Genomic DNA, 19,486 nt, shown 5'->3' on the forward strand with positions numbered 1-19,486 from the left:
ACCATCTAAGCTGTTCTTGCAGGGCCTAAAACTCATCATCTAAACACCATGTTCTTTCCCTACTTCCTGGCCTTCAACCTCTCCCTCAGGGATGGATCTTCAAATTAACATTACCTTTGTGACAGAGAAAGGAATGAAGATCTGCTGTCCTATGGCTCCACAAAGAATCCCAGAGATTAATTATTACTTGTATTTAATTTTCTATGTATATGATGGTTCCTCTCAAAAAGGGCAAGAGGGCAAAAACTATTATAGGATGATAGGATCTCAGGACAGAGCTGAAAGGGATCTTGGAGGCCTCCTTGGAGAGATGAGGTAGCAAGGTTGAGAAGGGACTGGCCCAAGAGAACTCAGGGAGGAAAGAATCAGAAGTTGCATCTGAATCAAGCTAGCACTCTGGCACCCAAGCTTCTCATTTTCATTCCTGTCTTTGCATCCCTAATACAGATCACTTGGAATATAGCAGGTAATTAAAAAATGCTTGTTGAACTGTACTGAAGTGAGAGACTGGAAAACTCCATGTTTGGAGGATAGAAGGAACAGAGAAAGGAGCATGCTGAGAGGAAGTACTGAGTGTAATGTAACATAACAGAAAAGAACATCAAGAAGGAAGGGGTGTCTATGTCTTGTTAAATCAAATGGCCTTTTCTCAGGCCTCAATTTCCATGGGTTTTTTGGCAGCATTTGACACTATTTGTCATATCCTCCTCCTCTGGACTTTCTCTTCCCTGGGCTTGTTCATCTTCCTCTTCCTATCTCCCAAATGTGTGCACATCTTCCAAAGCTCTATCCTAGGTTTTCCTCTTTTCTCTGGCTGAACTTTACCTCAAGGATCTCTTTTGTTTCATGGGTTCAATTAACACCTATACACAGACTGAAGGAGACAGCAAGGTGATTCAGTGGATAGAGCACTAGGAGTCAGAAAGAATTGAATACAAAACCAGCCTTAGACATTTAAAAGCTGGGCAAGTCATTTAACCTCTATTTGCCTCAATCCACTGGAGACTGTATCTACGTCAAGAAAATCTCATGGACAGTATGGTCCACAGGGTCAGGAAGAATCAGATATGACTTAAGGACCGAATAGCAATATATAGATTGACTTCTAAATCTGGCCCAACTCTTTCTCATGAACTTGTTTCCAATTATCTCAAATTTAACATAACCAAAACTTAATCTTTCCTCTTAAGTCTGCCCCATTTTCTCTATTTCCAAATTCACTAATTCTTGTTGACTATACTATTACCACTGCAGTTATCCACAGTAGAAAGCTGAGAGGCATTTTTAACTCTTCCCTCCTTAAGTTTTTACACCCTGTCAACTGCCAAATACTAAATATGTAACTATCAAATATTTCCTACATCTGATCCCTCCTTCTCCATTCATGCTGTAAACATGAGACTACTGTTAATAGTTTCTGAATTAGATTCTCTTCCACCACTTTCTACCCTTTTCTCAACTCATCCTTCAAAGAGCTGGCAAAATAACCTTCCTAAAGCACAGACAGTTATGACTATTCTGTCTCATTCTCAAAATTGTAGTGCCTATAGGATAAAATGTAAACAATTTTTTAAACTTTATTTTATGTAAGGCAATGGGGATAGATAAGTGACTTGCCCAAGATCACACAGGTAGGCAATAATTTAAGTGTCTGAGGCCACATTTGAACTCAGGTACTACTAACTCCAGGGCCAGTGCTCTATCCACTGTGCCACCTGGCTGCCCTAAAATGTAAAATTTTAAAAAATTGAATGCTTTTCACCAAGAATCAACTACCCAACAAAACAGAATATCCTCTTCTAGGGGAAAAGATGGACTTTTAATGAAACGGGAATTTCAAATGTTCCTGTTGAAATAGCCACAGCCACAGCTGAACAGAAAGTCTGATCTTCAAGTACAAGACTCAGGTGAAGCATAGAGAGGGTGGAGGAGGAGGGTAAATTATGAGGGACTTAATGATGATGAACTGCATGTATTCCTGCATGGGAAGATGATACTGATAATACTCATATGAACCTTCTCATTTATTAGAGCAGTAAGAAGGAGCTTATATAGACAAGGCACAGAAGAGAGCTGACTATGAAGGTATGATATATTTTTAAAATGGAGTCAATGGGTGAAAAGGAAATGTACTGGGAGAAAGGAAAGGAGAGGTAGAATAAACTAATATAGATTTTGCAAGGGTATGGAAGTGGGGAAGGTGAGGGGGATTGAAGAAGCCTTCATTCTCAGAAATGCCTTTTGGCCCCAAGATCGGTACTCTGTCCACTGTGCCACTCGGCCACAGAACACCTTTGAAAAAGGACAGAGTGAAAGGAGAGAGAAAATATATTAATTGGTAGTGGGGAGAAATGGATGGAGGGAATTACAAGCAGCAATAGCAACTGTGGAAAAATATGGAAGTAACTTCTTTGATGGACTTATGATAAAGAATGTGAACCACCCCAGAGACAGAGTATATGGTATCAGAACACAGACTGAAGCACATTTTTTTCTTTCTTTCAATTTATTTCTCGTGAGGTTTTTAATTTTTGTGGGGGGGAAGGTGGATTATGTTTACTCTTACAACACAACTATTTTAGTAATGTATAAATAAATAAAAAATTGTAAAAGAAAAAAAATTAATGCTTTTCTATTTGGAATTATGCCCAAAGGGCAATAAAGATGCACATCCCCTTTGATCCAGCAATATCACTACTGGGTTTATAACTTGAAGAGATCATGAAAAAGGGTAAAAACATCACTTGTACAAAAATATTCATAGCTGCTCTGTTTGTGGTAGCAAAGAATTGGAAATTGAGTGATTGTCCATCACTTGGGGAATGGCTTAATAAACTGTGGTATATATATATATGTGATGGAATGCTATTGTTCTATAAGAAACCAGGAGGGATGGGAATTCAGAGAAGCCTGGAAAAATTTGCATGAACTGATGCCGAGTGAGATGAGCAGAACCAGAACATTGTACACCATAACAGCAACATGGGGTTGATGATCAATCTCTTTTTCTTTTTAGGTTTCTGCAAGGCAAACGGGGTTAAGTGGCTTGCCCAAAGCCACACAGCTAGGTAATTATTAAGTGTCTGAGGCCGGATTTGAACCCAGGTACTCCTGACTCCAGGGCCGGTGCTTTATCCACTGCGCCACCTAGCTGCCCCTGATGATCAATCTTAATGGATTTGCTCATTTCATCAGTACAACAATCAGGGACAATTTGCGGGTATCTGTGATAGAGAATACCATCTGTATCCAGAGAAAGAATTGTGGAGTTTGAACAAAGATCAAAGACTATTAGCTCTAATTAAAAAAAACAAACCTGTTATGGAATTTTGCTATATCTTCTATTTTGTTTTTTCCTTAAGGATATGATTTCTCTCTCAACACATCCAATTTAGATCAATGTATAGCATGGAAGAAATGTAAAGACTATCAGACTGCCTTTGGTAGGTACCTTTCTGTGGGGGGTGGGGGGAGGGAAGCAAGATTGGGGGGAAATTGTAAAATTCAAAAATAAATACATTAAAATATCCAAAAAAATTAATGCTTTTCTAAATAATATGTTCAAATAAATTTTTAACCTTTAACCTTTTTTTTAAATTCTGAGTTCCAATTCTCTCCCAAGAAGGCAAGTAATTTAAAAAAGATTATACATGTATAGTTCTTCAAAACAAAAATATAAGTTTTTAACCTCATATTTGAAGCTCTCTACAGTCTAGCTCCCACCTAACACCTTTTCAGCCTTACTTCCCATTACTCTAAATTTCCACTAAAGAGAGTTAATATTTCCTGAACTCAACATGCTACCTTTTTTTTTTTGGATTGATTTTTCAAGGCAGTGGGGTTAAGTGGCTTGCCCAAGGCCACACAGCTAGGTAATTATTAAGTGTCTGAGGCCGGATTTGAACCCGGGTACTCCTGACTCCAGGGCCGGTGCTCTATTCACCGCGCCACCTAGCGGCCCTAACATGCTACCTTTTAAACATTTGTAGAAGACATGAACATTCCCTCCTCATTCCTGCCTTTCAGAGTCCTTCATTTTCTTCAATAATAGCTAGCATCTCAAAGCTAAATGTAGATGCCATTTCCTTTATGAAACACTTCATGAAAGTGTTCTTTTTTTTCCTCAAGTGATAAACTTTAAAACTAAAAACTCTCCTCTAAAATATCTCCCTGGACTTCTGATATAACTCATTTTTTTTTAAAAAAAGAAATCAATTACATTGAAATATAGTTGGCAACATATTCTAAACAAGTTCAAGGTTCCAGGTCAAGAACTCCCATGAATCTCTTTTTAAAATTTTAAACATAGGGGCAGCTAGTTGGCACGGTGGATAGAGCACCGGCCCTGGAGTCAGGAGTACCCGGGTTCAAATCCGGCCTCAGACACTTAATAATTACCTAGCTGTGTGGCCTTGGGCAAGCCACTTAACCCCATTTGCCTTGCAAAAAAAAAAAACCAACCCTAAAAACAGTAAAATTTTAAACATAGTATGTCTTGCCTTGTATTCAGACACCATAGTTTTTTCTCTGAATTTGGATGGCATTTTCCATAACAAGTTTCTTAGGCTTTATAATATAATTTTAGATCTGGTACCATCAGACCAGTTTCTTTTGCATTTTTTTCCCTTGAGATTTTTGACCTTTTAAACTTTCAGATGAATTTTGTTACTATTTTTTATAGTCCAATTGGTATGGTACTGAATAAATAATTTAATTTAGGAAGAATTGTCATTTTTATTGATTCAGAGTTCAAAAATATTAAAGAAATAAACAAACAACAAAGGTGTTTTTTGTGTGTGGCAATAAAGACTTCCCCAGAACAAGTACAAGGAAAAAAACCATATAATATAAAACTATTATAATTAAAATTGGGGATAATACTTAATAACAATGACAACAAAACAACAATCTAGCAATCTAAAAAACTAACTGCAATCTAATAGTCAAAATTTTAAGCAGTCATGTCTAATAAACCAATTCTTCTATGGTTTTGAGAAAATTCCCATCATATGTTTACACTGTTTGAGTTTAACAAGCTTAACTGCCATATTTCACTCAGGGAATCATATTTGGGAAAAAAGTACAATCCTCAGGGTCTTATTTTATTTCACTGACTTTCTTAATGGTCATGAGAGAAGACTACAAAGTTTCTCTGAACCATAAATGTATGTCATGAAAAAGGTTGGAAATATTCAAATAGGTAGTCTCAACAAAGGAAAAGAGATATCAGATCGACTTTTTCAATAGAAATTAAAAATAAGAACATTAACTCTTATACTAGAACAATCCTTGAGATAACACAGTTGATGACAAAATAATAGATTCTTGAAAATAGAGACATTTTAGACTTATTAAAACATTTAGAAGGTCACATCTAATTTCATGGTACAGGTGAATTCTGGGGCAGTGCTAGGGCACTTGAAAGGACTTGGTAATGAAGGTAAATCTTTCATAATGTTCTGAGTTAAAGAAGAGCAAAGAGCTTTCTGTCTCATGTGTACAAACATTCTATACTAAAATGACAATAAAAAAACCATGAACCCAGGGTAAAATTATAATTTCTTACTCCTTTCAATTAGCTTGGACTACTGCAATAGCTTTCTCCCTGCAATCTCCTTGCCTCTTTGTCCAAGTAGCCCTCTGTAGTTCTAACCATGTTATTCTTCAACTTAATACACCTCCTCTAGAGAAGTAGATCCCATTATCTACTGGATCAGATATGAAATTCTCTTCTTAAAATTTGATATCCTTCTCAACCTGGCTGGCTCCTTCTACCTTTGCAGTCTTTTTACATTTCATTCTGTTCCAAGTAACAGCCCCAAACAGCCCCAGTAGGCCCTACCCCTGCAGTCCCTCCCTAGCCCCTCTACTATATAAGGAGAACTCTCTCAGGGAATTCACTTCATCATTTCCCATGTAGCTACCTTCCTGGACTTTCATGATTTCCATAAATCTTGACACACCCATCACCTCAGATCATTTCTCTTCAAGGTGACAGGACTTCAACATGTCCCTGCTTTACAAGGTTCTTTTAATATATTTTCTTCACTTATTATAATATGAACTATCCTTGAGGGCAAGGACTGTCTTGTGCCATTTTGGGGTATCTTCAGTACTTAGTACAGTGACTGGCACGTCATGGGCCTTTAATAAGGCCCTCCTTACTGTTCCTTGCACACTCTACCTCTGACTCCTTGCCTCTTTATTGGTTGTCCCCGGGTGTGGAATGATCATGCTTGCCTCTGTCTCTTGGTTTCCTTTGAGACTCAGTTCACATCCTACTTTCTCTAAGAAACTTTATCTGAAATGATCTATGTTGCAGGGGATATGGGAAAACCTGAACACTAATGCACAACTGGTAAAGTTGTGAACTGCTGCAACCATCCTGGAGAACAATTTAGAACTATGCTCAAAGGGCTATCAAACTATATATCCTTTGATCCAGAAATACCACTGCCAAATCTATAATTCAAAGACACAGAAAAAAGGGGCAAAGGATCTATTTGTACAGAAATGTTTATAGCAGCTCTTTTTATATTGACTATGAAATGGAAACTGAGAGGATTCCCCCCAAGTGGGGAATGGCTAAACAAGTTCTAGGATTATGATAGAGTATTACTGTGCTAGGAAAAATGACAAGTATGATGATGTCAGAAAAAGTTGCACTTACACAAACTGATGCAAAGTGAAGTGAGCAGAACCAGGAGAACATCCTATACAGTAACTATATATTTACTATATACAATATAATAACTATGTGATGTTCAACTGCAAATGATTTACCTATTCTCAGCAATACAATGAACCAAGACATTCCCAAAGGATCTACTTCTAGAGAAAGAACTGATACCATTTGAATGAAGCATGCTATTTTTCACTTTCTTTTATTCTTTTTTAAAATTTCAGTCTTCTTGTACAAAAAGATGAACATGGAATTTTACATGATTACACATGTATAAACTATTGCTTATCCATCTTAGAGAAGGTGGAGAGTAGAGAAAAAGAGAAGGATAGAATTTGGATCTCAAAATTTTTTTAAAATGTTAAAAAACTATTTTAACATTTACTTGGGGAAAAAATAAAATATTATTAAAAAGAAATCTTTTCTGGCTCTAAAAGGTTATCTCTTTGAGGTACCTCCAATTTATCTGGTGGTATAGTGAAAGTACTAGGTCTGGAGTCAAGAAGACTCATCTTCCTTTAAGATTTTGAGTTTTCCAATTTTCCCCCCAATCTTCTTCCCTGCCCCCCAGAAGGCAGTCTGTTAGTTTTTATATTGTTTCCACAGTATACACTGATCTAAGTTGAATGTGATGGAATGTGATGAGAGAGAAATCATATCCTTAAGGAAGAAAAAAATAAAGTTTAAGAGATAGCAGAATTATATAATAAGAAAACGAGTTGGTTTTTTTTTTCTAAATTAAAGATAATAAGTCTTTGGTCTTTGTTCAAACTCCACGATTATTTCTCAGGATACAGATGGTATTCTCCATCACAGATACCTCACAATTGTGCCTGATTGTTGCACTGATGGAATAAGCAAGTCCATCAAGGTTGGTCATCACCTTCATGTTGTTGTTAGGGTGTACAATGTTGTTCTGGTTCTGCTCATCTCACTCAACATCAGTTCATGCAAATCCTTCCAGGCTTCCCTGAATTCCCATCCCTCCTGGTTTCTAATAGAACAATAGTGTTCCATGACATACACATACCACAGTTTGTTAAGCCATTCCCCAATTAAAGGACATTTACCCAATTTCCAATTCTTTGCCACCAAAAACAGGTCTGTTATGAATATTTTTATGCAAGGGATTTTTTACCCTTTTTCATAATCTCTTCAGGGTGTAGACCCAGTAGTGGTATTTCTGGACCTAAGGGTATGCACATTTTTGCTGCCCTTTGGGCATAATTTCAAATTTCTCTCCAGAAAGGTTGGATGAGTTCATAGCTCCACAAACAATGTATTAGTGTCCCAGAATTCCCACATCCCTTCCAACATTGATCATTGTCCTTTCTGGTCATACTGGTCAGTCTGAGAGGTGTCAGGTGGTATCTCAGAGATGCTATATAATTTGCATTCCTCTAATAATTACTGATTTAGAGCAATTTTTCATATGACTATGGATTGCTTTGATTTCCTCATCTGTAAATTGCCTTTGCATATCCTTTGAGCATTTGTCAATTGGGAAATGGCTTTTTTTTTTAATTTGACTCTATTCTTTCTATATTTTAGAAATGAAGACTCATCTTCCTAAGTTCAAATCTGGTCTTAGACACTTAACACCCCAAGTAAGTCACCTAATCCTGTTTGTATTAGTTTCCTCCTTTGTGATATGAGATGGTGAAGGAAATAACCAACCACCCCAGGATGTTTGCCAAGAAAACCCCAAATGGGGTCACAGAGTTAGACAGGATCGAAAATGACTAAACAACATATTCTAATGTACATGGTTATTTGCAGTCTGTCTGTTCCATTAGAATGTGAAGGTAGGAATTGTTTTTTACCTTCCTTATTTCCCCAGCACTTAGCTCAATAGTTGGTTCATTTATAAATGCTTATTCACTTGAGAACAGGGAATTCACAACTTTTAAGCAAATGTTTTTCAAAGCTAGTTTTCAGTTCTATGTCACAGAGGTAACTTAATTACTAGAAAATATTTCATTCAATCATTCTATCAAAAAATAGTCCTTATCTACTATTCCAAGCATATTTGAATTTTATATTACTCACCTGCCCCTATAGACAGTCTTTATTGATTCAACTGCCAACCCAGTTGCAACAATGTCATCAGCATTATGTCTTCGGCCACTAACTATCTGCAATCCATCCATTTTTCCAACCACGAATACAAGGCTACCCTGAAAAATAAAATACAGCAACCAATGGGTATCTGATTTGAGAGAATATGTCTCTTATTATATCTACTTGGCTGAAAACTGTCTGTACCAGACAGAAAGTATTCCTTCCTCTTTGTTTTTATGGTAGAATATTAAATTAAAAACCTTAAAAATAAAAAAGAGCAATGAAGAATCCTATGTAATTTTTCACATCAGCTTGTTTGCAAACTAATTTTCCTGAGCTTATTTTTGTTCTAAATTATTCAAATAACACACTCATTTATTTACATGTTACAATTAAATAACATGGGAAAAGCAAAATCTTAGGTGGAGTCTAGTTTCTGAGTGTTTTTAAGGATAAATTTACTTGGAAAGTAAACTCTGGAGAGAAACCAAGGCAAAAAAGCAAAGTCACAAGCTGGGGTTTTGTCAACCAAGGTGAAGAGAAGCAAAGCATCTCATTTTTGTTAGAATCCCTAAAAGGTTGACTATAATGTAGTAGATTTTAACAATTTTCCTAGAATTCTAATACAAAGAAAATATGAGAACTAAAATATTTCTTACTGGTCCAACAAATCCAAGCAATCCTGATCGGACAAAGGGCACTTCTCCAATAGGAGACCCTGCAGCATTAGTTGGAATCACCTAAAAGGAAAAAGAGAGATGCTGAAAGTAATATAGTAGTATTAAAAATATATTATTTGATCAACATCACTAATACATGACATGTTTTAGTAAAATACTGGTGTTCTAGGAAACCACTCCCAGGTCTTAAAACAAATTTCAATGTATAAATTAAAGGAAGTAGTTTTCCTTCTTCTTATTACATTTTTTTTAAAAAAATACTATTTTTTCCTATCATCCAACCATCTATTCATTCACTAAAATTCCCACGAAAAAAATCCATACTGGAAAAATGAAAACTATTCATTATTCCAAACCTGGCAGTTTCATGTTATCTAGAATTGAAGGTTAGGAAGACAAAATACAAGGTTAAGACTGATACCTCAAATGTGTTTTTGGTTACGCCAGCAAGTCCAAAGTACATCATGCCTCCTGTTCTGGAGCTGACACATATTTCTCCAATTTCATCTGTTTTGCAGAGGTGGGGGGGTCCATCTGGTTTTACAATGCACATCATCCCTAATACATGGAAAATATGAGCACAGATCACCAAATGACTTAACCTATCCATGGAAAGTTGGCATAGTTGAAATCAATACTCTCCCATTCTTTTCATATGATCATATAGTCATAAATTGAGAGCTAAGGGATTTCTGAGGCCTTTAAGGTCATCAGTTCTAAACCAAAGAGTCTGTGGATAGATTTCAGGTTGTTTATGAACCTGGATAAGAAAAAACTGCATCTTTATTTTCATTAACCTTTACATAGAATTAGCATTTTCTTAAATAATAAATGCAATCAACAAACCAAAATAGTATACCTGGACTGACTTTGTTGTCAATAGAACTTGTATATTTAATATCACATTATAATTGGGGAACTCAAAATATTGTTTATGCTCATCATTACTTTGATTTTTTTTTTAGGTTTTTGCAAGGCAAATGGGGTTAAGTGGCTTGCCCAAGGCCACACAGCTAGGTAATTATTAAGTGTCTGAGACTGGATTTGAACCCAGGTACTCCTGACTCCAGGGCCGGTGCTTTGTCTACTGCGCCACCTAGCCGACCCTCATCATTACTTTGAAATAACTGCTCAATCACATGATTGCAATTTTCTTGTTGACAGACTGGATGTTTCCTTTGTAATTCTGTTAATCTTATTTTATGCACTTAAAAGATTATTCTGAGACAAGTTCCATAGGTTTTACTAAACTGCCAAAGGTATCCTTAACAGAAAAATTGTTAATAACTAATGTAGTCCAACTCTATCATTTTAAACTGTAGGCTTAGAGAAGGGATGTAACTAGTGAGGGTCACAAAAGCTGGAATTTGAACCTAAGTCTTATGACCCCAAATTTGGTGCTTTTCCTGCTTAATATCATGTTACATTCAATTATTACATGTATAGTTTGGAACACTCAATTTACATATCACTCCTTTAAAATACTGACTACTGTATGTCACTGTTGGTGAAAAATGACGGAAGGCAAATGAAATTGGGTGTATGACTAGGTCTTACCATCTTTAGTAGAATTCTTCTTAGCTATGTCTATAGTCATGAAAACAATGTCTCCAATCCTTTGTACCTCTAGGCATCAGTAATTTTCTCTATCTCACCTCCTGTTTTGAGAAGCTGCTTTGTCTCTTTTGGGGAATGTATGTGGGGTTATGGTCTTGGTTGCATAGCTGTAGAAGAGGTCTTTTTAAGAATGACTATAATTACTGCAACTATTTCACCTATACTGGATAGTCATTTCTAGCAAACACAATAAAAACCACATTCACCAGCAACAAGCATTTATAGAAGTCCTTCCATTGGAAGACTTTCAGTTTATAACCTAATTAAGATTTCCTAGTGATAACTAATGACCCCTCCACTTTAAAAGCAGGTAGGCATTGAGAATGTAGAGTGGGGCTAAATGCTACCAGACAAACAAAGCTCCTAAATGGATCCAGGATTTCTAGCTCCTTGTCTCATAAGGTATCAGGTCCCCCAAGCTCCAGAGTTACACTCCTTTTTTTTTTAAGTTTTTGCAAGGCAATGGGGTTAAGTGGCTTGCTCAAGGCCACACAGCTAGGTAATTATTAAGTGTCTGAGGCCAGATTTGAACTCAGGTACTCCTGACTCCAAGACCAGTGCTCTATCCACTGTGCCACCTAGCCACCCCAAGAGTTACACTCTTAAAAAAAAACAAGATGGCACTTCCTGTGATTTACCTCCAGGCATTACATGTCCCACATCCTGTACTGTAAGAGCTGAATTTTTATCTTCAGTATTGACACGGATTACCCCATAACTTAAGCCATTCATTGAGAGAATAGCTCGTCCTGGCAAAGGGGCTCCTGGAACTCCAGGTCTAAGAAGAAAAAAAAGAAATTGATTTGGAGATCAACAATTTTAATTATATGGTAGTAAAATATTAGTTCTCTGAAATAAAAATTTGAATTCTTTCTAACTGAAGTAAATCAGAATCCCAATATATTCTTAAAAGAATTATACTCATAAAACATAAGGAATGGCCAGAAGAAACAGTGAGTTTTCATTAATGTAGGTAAACATTCTTAATTTTAATTCAACAATCATATATCAGATATCTATTATATGCAAAATAATATACTAAGCCTTGGACTGTGGGAGAACCAAAAAGCTGAATATGGTTCTACACAGAAAACTATAATAGGCATCTTACTAAGATATACAATAAAATTCAAAGTGAAGTCTAAGGAGAAAAATTTATTACTGGGTGGAAGAAGTGAGAAAATGAGAAAAGATTTCATGGAGGAGATATCACTGTAGTTAAGCTTTAAAGGATAAAAAGGAATTCAATAGATAAAGGGGTTAGGAAGAAAGTACATTCCAGTCACAGAGAATAGTATGAGTAAATGAATGGGAATGGAAATATGGGGACACTCCAGTTTCAGCAAGAACATGGGAGTAAAGTGAAACCTAAAAAAGACGGGGCAGGATCAGATAGTAAAGGGTTTTGCATGACAGAGGCATCTAAATATTAGTGAGTGGGGAGCATGGAGCCACTGAAGATTTGATAAGCAGAGGAGTGACATAATCAAATACAGGAATCTAGAAAATAATACTTGTGGAAATAAGGATGGCTTGAAGGGGGGGGAAGAGTAGGCACAACATTGTGTTGGGAAGCTTTGGAAAAAGTTCAAGAGGACAGCAGTAGCAAAAATAGAAAGGGACTGACTTGATGAAGTTTTATGACATTTGTTATAATCAAAAACAATTCATTTCAAGTCCACAATGCTAACTAAAAAAAACCCCCAAAAACCAAATATTAAAAATAATATGAAAAAAAGTCTTATTTTAGTAGAAGACTAGATTAGGCATGCATGTTTATCTTAATAATTATGGTAACAGTAAGAAAATAAATGAAACCATATTTCTCAGTTAACTACTTAAATCTAAATACTATCATTAGTCACCTTTATTCTCTCAGGTCAGTAGAGCACTTTATTTTTCTGAATAAACAGCATTAGGTAAGCATCCATGGGCAATGTCAGACAAGTATTAAGATATACCTTCTCAGTTGAAACATACAACTTTGTGTTCTCATTTGATAAACCGAACAGTACCTGCGAATTGCTACAGTCATAGCTTCAGGAGATGTGGCACAAGGACAGATGGCCTCAGGTTTTAGACCATGGCTTTGAAACAGACTCAGGAAAGCATCACAGGATGATACAGACCCTAAGCAAACAGAATAGACCAACTTTAAACCTGATTCATTATTGCACTTTAAAAAATTCTAATGAGAATTTCCCTAATGGGAAAAAGAGGAAACAAACACAGAATATTTGTGCTTCCAGGGGTCTCTAAATGTACATAAATTTACTTAAAACTATTTATTGGCTCCATAAGGTACAATTATAAATTTCAAGGACAAATCCATGAAATAATATCTCAGAAAGAGCTGGACAGCTTTAAATGTATATATAAGTGAAAGTGTATATACCAACCTAGCCAAATGAATTTCAGTTTCATAAATTTCAATTTTACTATCCACTTGCATACTACAGACAAAACCTGGTTACCCCAGTAGAATTTATTTATTTTTTTAACTTATACACCATTTATTACCCTATGCAAGAAGGGGTGGGTGGCCAGGCAGAGATATTATTAGCTACTGGGGGGGGGGGGTCTTTGGGATAGCTGGGTCACAGTATCAGTAGTAGTTGGGTTTGAAGGGGCCCTCCATAAGCAGGCCCAGGTACTCTCAACTTTGTCAACTTCCCATTCAGCTAACTGAAGACAGCTTTAACCTGTTTCTTGAAGAGTAATGAACCTTTACAGAATACTTCCTCTCTGAGCCCTTCACTCAAATTGGGCTAGTACCCAATTACTGAAGGAACTGTTCAAGATAAAGTCAGAATGGCTTTGGTATAGTTCATTCTTTAGCTTATAGTAATCCACGAGCTTCATTTTATCTTTTCCATTGAATTTCTATTCAGTCACATGAATCTATTCCATATCTAAGGGTCCAGCTGTATATATGATGGCTCAAAGTATCTGCCCAAAATGAAATCTACGGAATGACAAAGATGCTTCCCTCTTTGTAGGGCTCATAGAAGGGGATCATCTCATAGTCCTCCATAGAAGCCTACAAATACACCGTTGGTGCCTGTCTTTGTGATGAGGATTTCTGCATGCTCCAAAGTCCCAAATGGTCTGAAAATGTGCAACAGTTCTTGCTCACACCATTGTGTCCTGCCACTACTATCACATTACTCAAGACCATCATATCTGTGGTGTCTCTGTTGCCATCAATAAAGAACTCAGCAGCCAGTTATACAGGTTGACAAACCTGCTCTTGGAGACAGAACTATTCACATTGATGGCTGACACTATTAGAATTTCTTTGTTCTTCAGTTTGTATAGACTGTGAACCTTTGGGATAGTCTCCTTAGAAATACCTTTGATGCCTTCAGAAGCTGAGAGTATATGCTGTGAATGAGAACTGTGAGGTCTCACTGTCACTGGGATCATGTTGGAGGGGCTGCCTGTTCTTGAAGCAGAGGATCTATTCAATGTATCAGAGGTTTTCTTGATCTTTCTTCCCCTTCCAAGCATATATAAGAATGACAGTTTTGGAAATGGTGATTGCTGTGTGGTCCTGAGTGAAGCAGATGGTAACTGGGCTGTTATGCCTTGGCACCAGGTCATCAGTGTCTCAGGGAGAACAGTTGTCCCACAATCACATGGAGGCATTCAGGGATACAGGTGACCTCCAGAAGGTTGCAAGCTGAGGAAATCTACTGAAGTGTCAAGTCAGGCATCGAATTTTCCTTAATGCCAAAGGCCTAGAGCCTCTAGGTAGCCCTGACATCAGTAACTATGTAGGGCAGGCTGGTAAAAATGCTGGGGTACTCTCTATATTGATAAAAAGACCTAGAAAAGATCTCTTGAGAAGGGATGCTGAGGATGGGAGTAGTAAGGATAAGTCTAGCAGCAGGGTACAGTGAGAGGAGACAGTTCAGAAGTTTAACAATAAAATAATTCAATTATAGGAAGAAAGATGGTGGAGAGGAAATATTTTTGCCTAACTTACCTAGCAGAACTCCTTGACAGTGATATAGGAAACGTACAACACTGAAACCTGATCAGTCATGAAAGACCAGAAATGTTGGGGGGGGGGGGGGAGATCAATCTTCGAACACTTGAAAGAGGAGGGCAAGAAGCACTGGGAAGAAAGAAATTCCAGGGAATCACTGAATTAGCACTGGTTGTAGGAATGAGAATCATCTGGCAGTTCTGTTGCATGTTATTAAGTTTCAGGTTCCAGAGCCAGGGTGGAGAAGAGCAGTTACAAAGTGAGCAAGGACCCTAGGAGTATATAATGAGGAAGGAACATGTTTTGGAAACACAGCTGCCTAGTTCTGAGCCCAGGACCAAAGCAGCCACTCAGCTGTTTGCCTAGCATATAAGCACACAGTGAAATAAACAGGACAGCAGACTTGAACCAAAAGTAAGTCCAGTCAGCAGTTCAATTGCTTTAAATAGACAGACTGTCGCATTGGGCTAATGGCAATTGAGTCCAGCAACAGTCAACTGAAACTCAACCATCAAGAAGCCAACACACCCAGACTGGAGTCATGAATTTGTAGAGCTTCGACCAGGAGGGCACTGAAGTCCCTTTCCAGATCACACACCTCAACTCCAAAGTTGAGCTCCAAAAGAAGAGGAGCTTGGGTCAGCCTTCCCCTTGGAGAAGTGGACAGAACCTAGCACTAATGGAAAGGCCAAAATCACTAAGGAGGCTAGAAGAATGAACAAAAATGAACCTGACCATAAAGAGCTTTTGTAGTGATAGGTAAGCTCAAGACTCAAACACAGAAGAGAATGACTTGAAAATATTCACAAAGTTTTACTTTTTTTTTTTTTTTAGGTTTTTGCAAGGCAAATGTGGTTAAGTGGCTTGCCCAAGGCCAGCTAGGTAATTATTAAGTGTCTGGGGCAGGATTTGAACAGGTACTCCTGTCTCCAGGGCTGGTGCTCTCTCCACTGCACCACCTAGCCGCCCGAAAAGTTTTACTTTCAAAGGAAAAAATTTCATTTTGTATGGAAGTACAAAAATTCCTAGAAGTTTTTTTTTAAAAGAAGGAAAAACTGTCAAAGAAGAATTTTGGAAGATTTGAAAAGAGAATTATCAGTTTGCTAAGAGGCATGAAACCTCACTGAAGAAAATAATTTCTGGAAAATTAGAATTGGCCATCATGATGGCATAATATCTCCACAAGACATCAATAAATTCTAAAGACTTAGGAAGATCAACATAATGATCAATGACAACTCAAAACATAATGAAACATGCAATCTCTCTCTGGAGAGAGAAATGACTGACTTAGAGTACAAACCAAATCATATGCTTTTTTTCTTTTCATTTTGAACATGGTTAATGCAGGAATTTGTTTTATATGATTAAACATATTTGTAATGATTTTGATTTTCTTGCCTTCTCAGTAGGGGGGAAGGGGAAAATTTGGAACAGAAAATAAAATTTAAAAAAAATCATAGTAAGTGAAACACATATATTTTGTACGTATTAGTTTAGTACCATACTCTACTGATATCTTCTTAGATTTTTATTCTTAAATATTAATCACACATTTGACTACTAAATCTGCCTATTGATAATGAGTTTGTTTATATCAAATTGGCATAAAAACCCTACAAAGGTTTGATGCTATTTGATTGTAAAAAAGAGAGATTAGATTAGAAAGACTTAATATATGTATATATATATATATATATATGTATGTGATTATCCCAAAACAAAATGATCTTGATTTTTTTCAATCAATAGTCATATCTGGGACGGCTAGGTGGCACAGTGGATAAAGCACCGGCTCTGGAGTCAGGAGTACCTGGGTTCAAATCCGGTCTCAGACACTTAATAATTACCTAGCTGTGTGGCCTTGGGCAAGCCACTTAACCCCATTTGCCTTGCAAAAACCTAAAAAATAAAAAAAAAATAAAAAAAGAATAGTCATATCAATTTACAATTTACTACAATTACTACAATTTACTACAATTTACAATTTACATTATAACAAAAAGATAATCTTGATTTGGCAGAGTGCAAGGTGGCATTAATTTCATGAAAGAAAATGTTACACAGAAGTGAGCAGCTGTACTTGAAAATAAAATAAATTAGAAGAAAGTAAGTTTCAAGAAGCACACCACAGAAATACTCACAAGGATTAGCTCCATCAGTCACGATTAGCATGCGAAGAGAACTCAAACTCACATCTCTTTGGTCACGATGTGCCATCATTGCCCAGTGTAAGTCTCGACATTTTACCAAAGCCACTTTAGCTATACGTCCAAAAGAGAAAAAATACAGAACAGAAAAAAATTAAATTCAGTGGTTCTTTCGTCTACTGAAATCAATCTCTTGTATTTTAGGGATTACTGTTTACAGTTAATGAAGATTCAAAGGTTTTTTGTAAAATATTATTCAAGAAAATTATACTTAGTGCTCACAAGTCTATAGGATATCACATTCAGGGGACTGATTAAGGAGATACTGCAACTATATATAATCTCTATGCTAATCACAGTATTACTACCAATGCCACTATTTTCAACTTCTTTGTAAACATTTAATTTAAGGTGCATTCATCTCAATTTATGAAGAAGAAAGTTGAGGAAGGGTGAGTAAATAATTTACCCATGCCTCTTAAACCTTTATCTTTAAGTCAAACTGCCATGCTCTGAGAATTATATATCACCAAGACAATGTGCCGTATGTTTTCTCCCCACCTATCAAAACTATAGTCAAAATAGCCAATGACTATTAAGTTTTAGAAGTTTAAAGATTAATAATTAATCTTTAAAGGTATCTGTGACTACCTTTGTGAGTATGTACTCGCTGGACCCAAGACAAGGGACAAGTCTTCATCACTGAATAGGGAACACTAACTGTATGCATCTTATTCATCACATTCTGAAAAACAACAAAAGATACAAAATAATTAACATCAATTAAACACTGAATATAAGATATAGCATGCTACAAAATGAAATGATAAAAGTAGACAAATTCCAAATTTAACTATGTATAACCTCCAACAGTAGGAAAAGAGATGAGGTAAAGTCTCTGAAAGTTCTTTTTTTAAACCAATAGTCTACATATGGCATTCATGGTCTTGTTCAGGAGAGGAGCCATCACAGCAGATGGGTTTTTTATTTCTGTCTCCAAGTTCTCACATATGCTCTTATGTAAAGGGTATATTCAACCAAATAAGCATGAAACAACAGCAATACTCACCTTTTTATTTTTATTAACATTTATGTTGTCTGAATAAAATGCCAATGGAGCACATAAACAACTACTGTTAAAAAAAACAACTACTACTGTTGAGGTAAAACTCTGTAGTAACAAATCTAGTGGAGAGGCTTTATAAATCTTCTCAGTTTACACAGTAGTTATTAGTTAGAGTAGCTTACCGCAAATATGCCATGCCACAGTCCAGCATCCTTTTTGATGTCTAAAACATTTACTATTGTTTCCCCTATAAAAGAAAAAAAATGAAAGAAAAAATTTGATAGTAAATGATAATATCAAAGTAAAAAATCACTATGTAACCAAAGTGGTAATTTAATATCACTTGACCCAACTCAAACAATTCCTTAACCAAAAGTGCTATGATTGCATCTCTCTCAAAGTTTCGGGTTTAGAGCTCTATTGATTGTATACAAATTGATGGGGGCCTCAAGATGGTCTGTGATTGCTGGAGATGCCCGTGTGTCCACACACTTTTTTCAAAAGATTTTATTTATTTTGAGTTTTACAATTTTCCCCCCATTCTTGCTTCCCTCCCCCCACCCCCACAGAAGGCATTCTGTTAGTCTTTACATTGCTTCCATGGTATACAGTGATATCAGCTGAATGAGATGAGAGAGAAATCATAACCTTAAGGAAGAAAAATAAAGTATGAGATAGCAAAATCACATAATAAGGTAACCCCCCCCCCCCCCAATTTGAAGGTAATAGTCTTTGGTCTTTGTTCAAATTCCACAATTCTTTCTCTGGATACAGATGGTATTCTCCATCACAGATAGCCCAAAATTGCCCCTGGTTTTTTTGTATACACACTTGTAAACTACTTAGTAGTTAACTGAGCATAACTGCAGCATACTTCATACAACCTGGGATCTGTTTGAATCACCACATAGTACAGATGACCAAATAACCACCACAAAACTTCTATCTACATATTGCTAAATCATTCTTATATTTTGTTTGGGTTAAAGTTCTGTGAATCTCCCACCAAATTTACAAGTATAGTATCTTCTGCCTGAGGGTCAGCTAAAACCTTTCTTTTGCTTCTCTAAATCTCTCAAAATCATTCTTATTTGGCTTAACCAGAATTAGGTTTACCCTTTAAACTATAGAAAAACAAAATTACCATGTGAATTAAGGCAAGAATGTACCCATTCCAGTAAAGCTGCTCAAACTATAAATATTATATATTCTAAATGTGACCTCCAAAGGTATCAATTC

The 19,486-nt window shown here is 36.4% G+C and overlaps 1 protein-coding gene across 2 annotated transcripts in view; it reads right to left on the reverse strand.

Moving 5' to 3' along the window:
- DIP2B (disco interacting protein 2 homolog B) overlaps nt 1-19,486 on the reverse strand; it is a 219,674-nt gene that overhangs the window by 49,321 nt on the left and 150,867 nt on the right. For both annotated transcript variants that reach the window (XM_074225928.1, XM_074225929.1), the window contains exons 14-21: nt 18,430-18,494; nt 17,833-17,926; nt 17,176-17,295; nt 13,056-13,170; nt 11,679-11,818; nt 9,845-9,981; nt 9,403-9,483; nt 8,732-8,859 (exon numbers count right to left, since the gene is read on the reverse strand). In XM_074225928.1, coding sequence (XP_074082029.1) covers nt 8,732-8,859; nt 9,403-9,483; nt 9,845-9,981; nt 11,679-11,818; nt 13,056-13,170; nt 17,176-17,295; nt 17,833-17,926; nt 18,430-18,494 — 880 coding nt within the window. The remainder of the gene's footprint in view (nt 1-8,731; nt 8,860-9,402; nt 9,484-9,844; nt 9,982-11,678; nt 11,819-13,055; nt 13,171-17,175; nt 17,296-17,832; nt 17,927-18,429; nt 18,495-19,486) is intronic.

This window comes from Macrotis lagotis, chromosome 2, assembly GCF_037893015.1.
Source record: "Macrotis lagotis isolate mMagLag1 chromosome 2, bilby.v1.9.chrom.fasta, whole genome shotgun sequence".
In the NCBI taxonomy this organism is placed as follows: domain Eukaryota; kingdom Metazoa; phylum Chordata; class Mammalia; order Peramelemorphia; family Peramelidae; genus Macrotis; species Macrotis lagotis.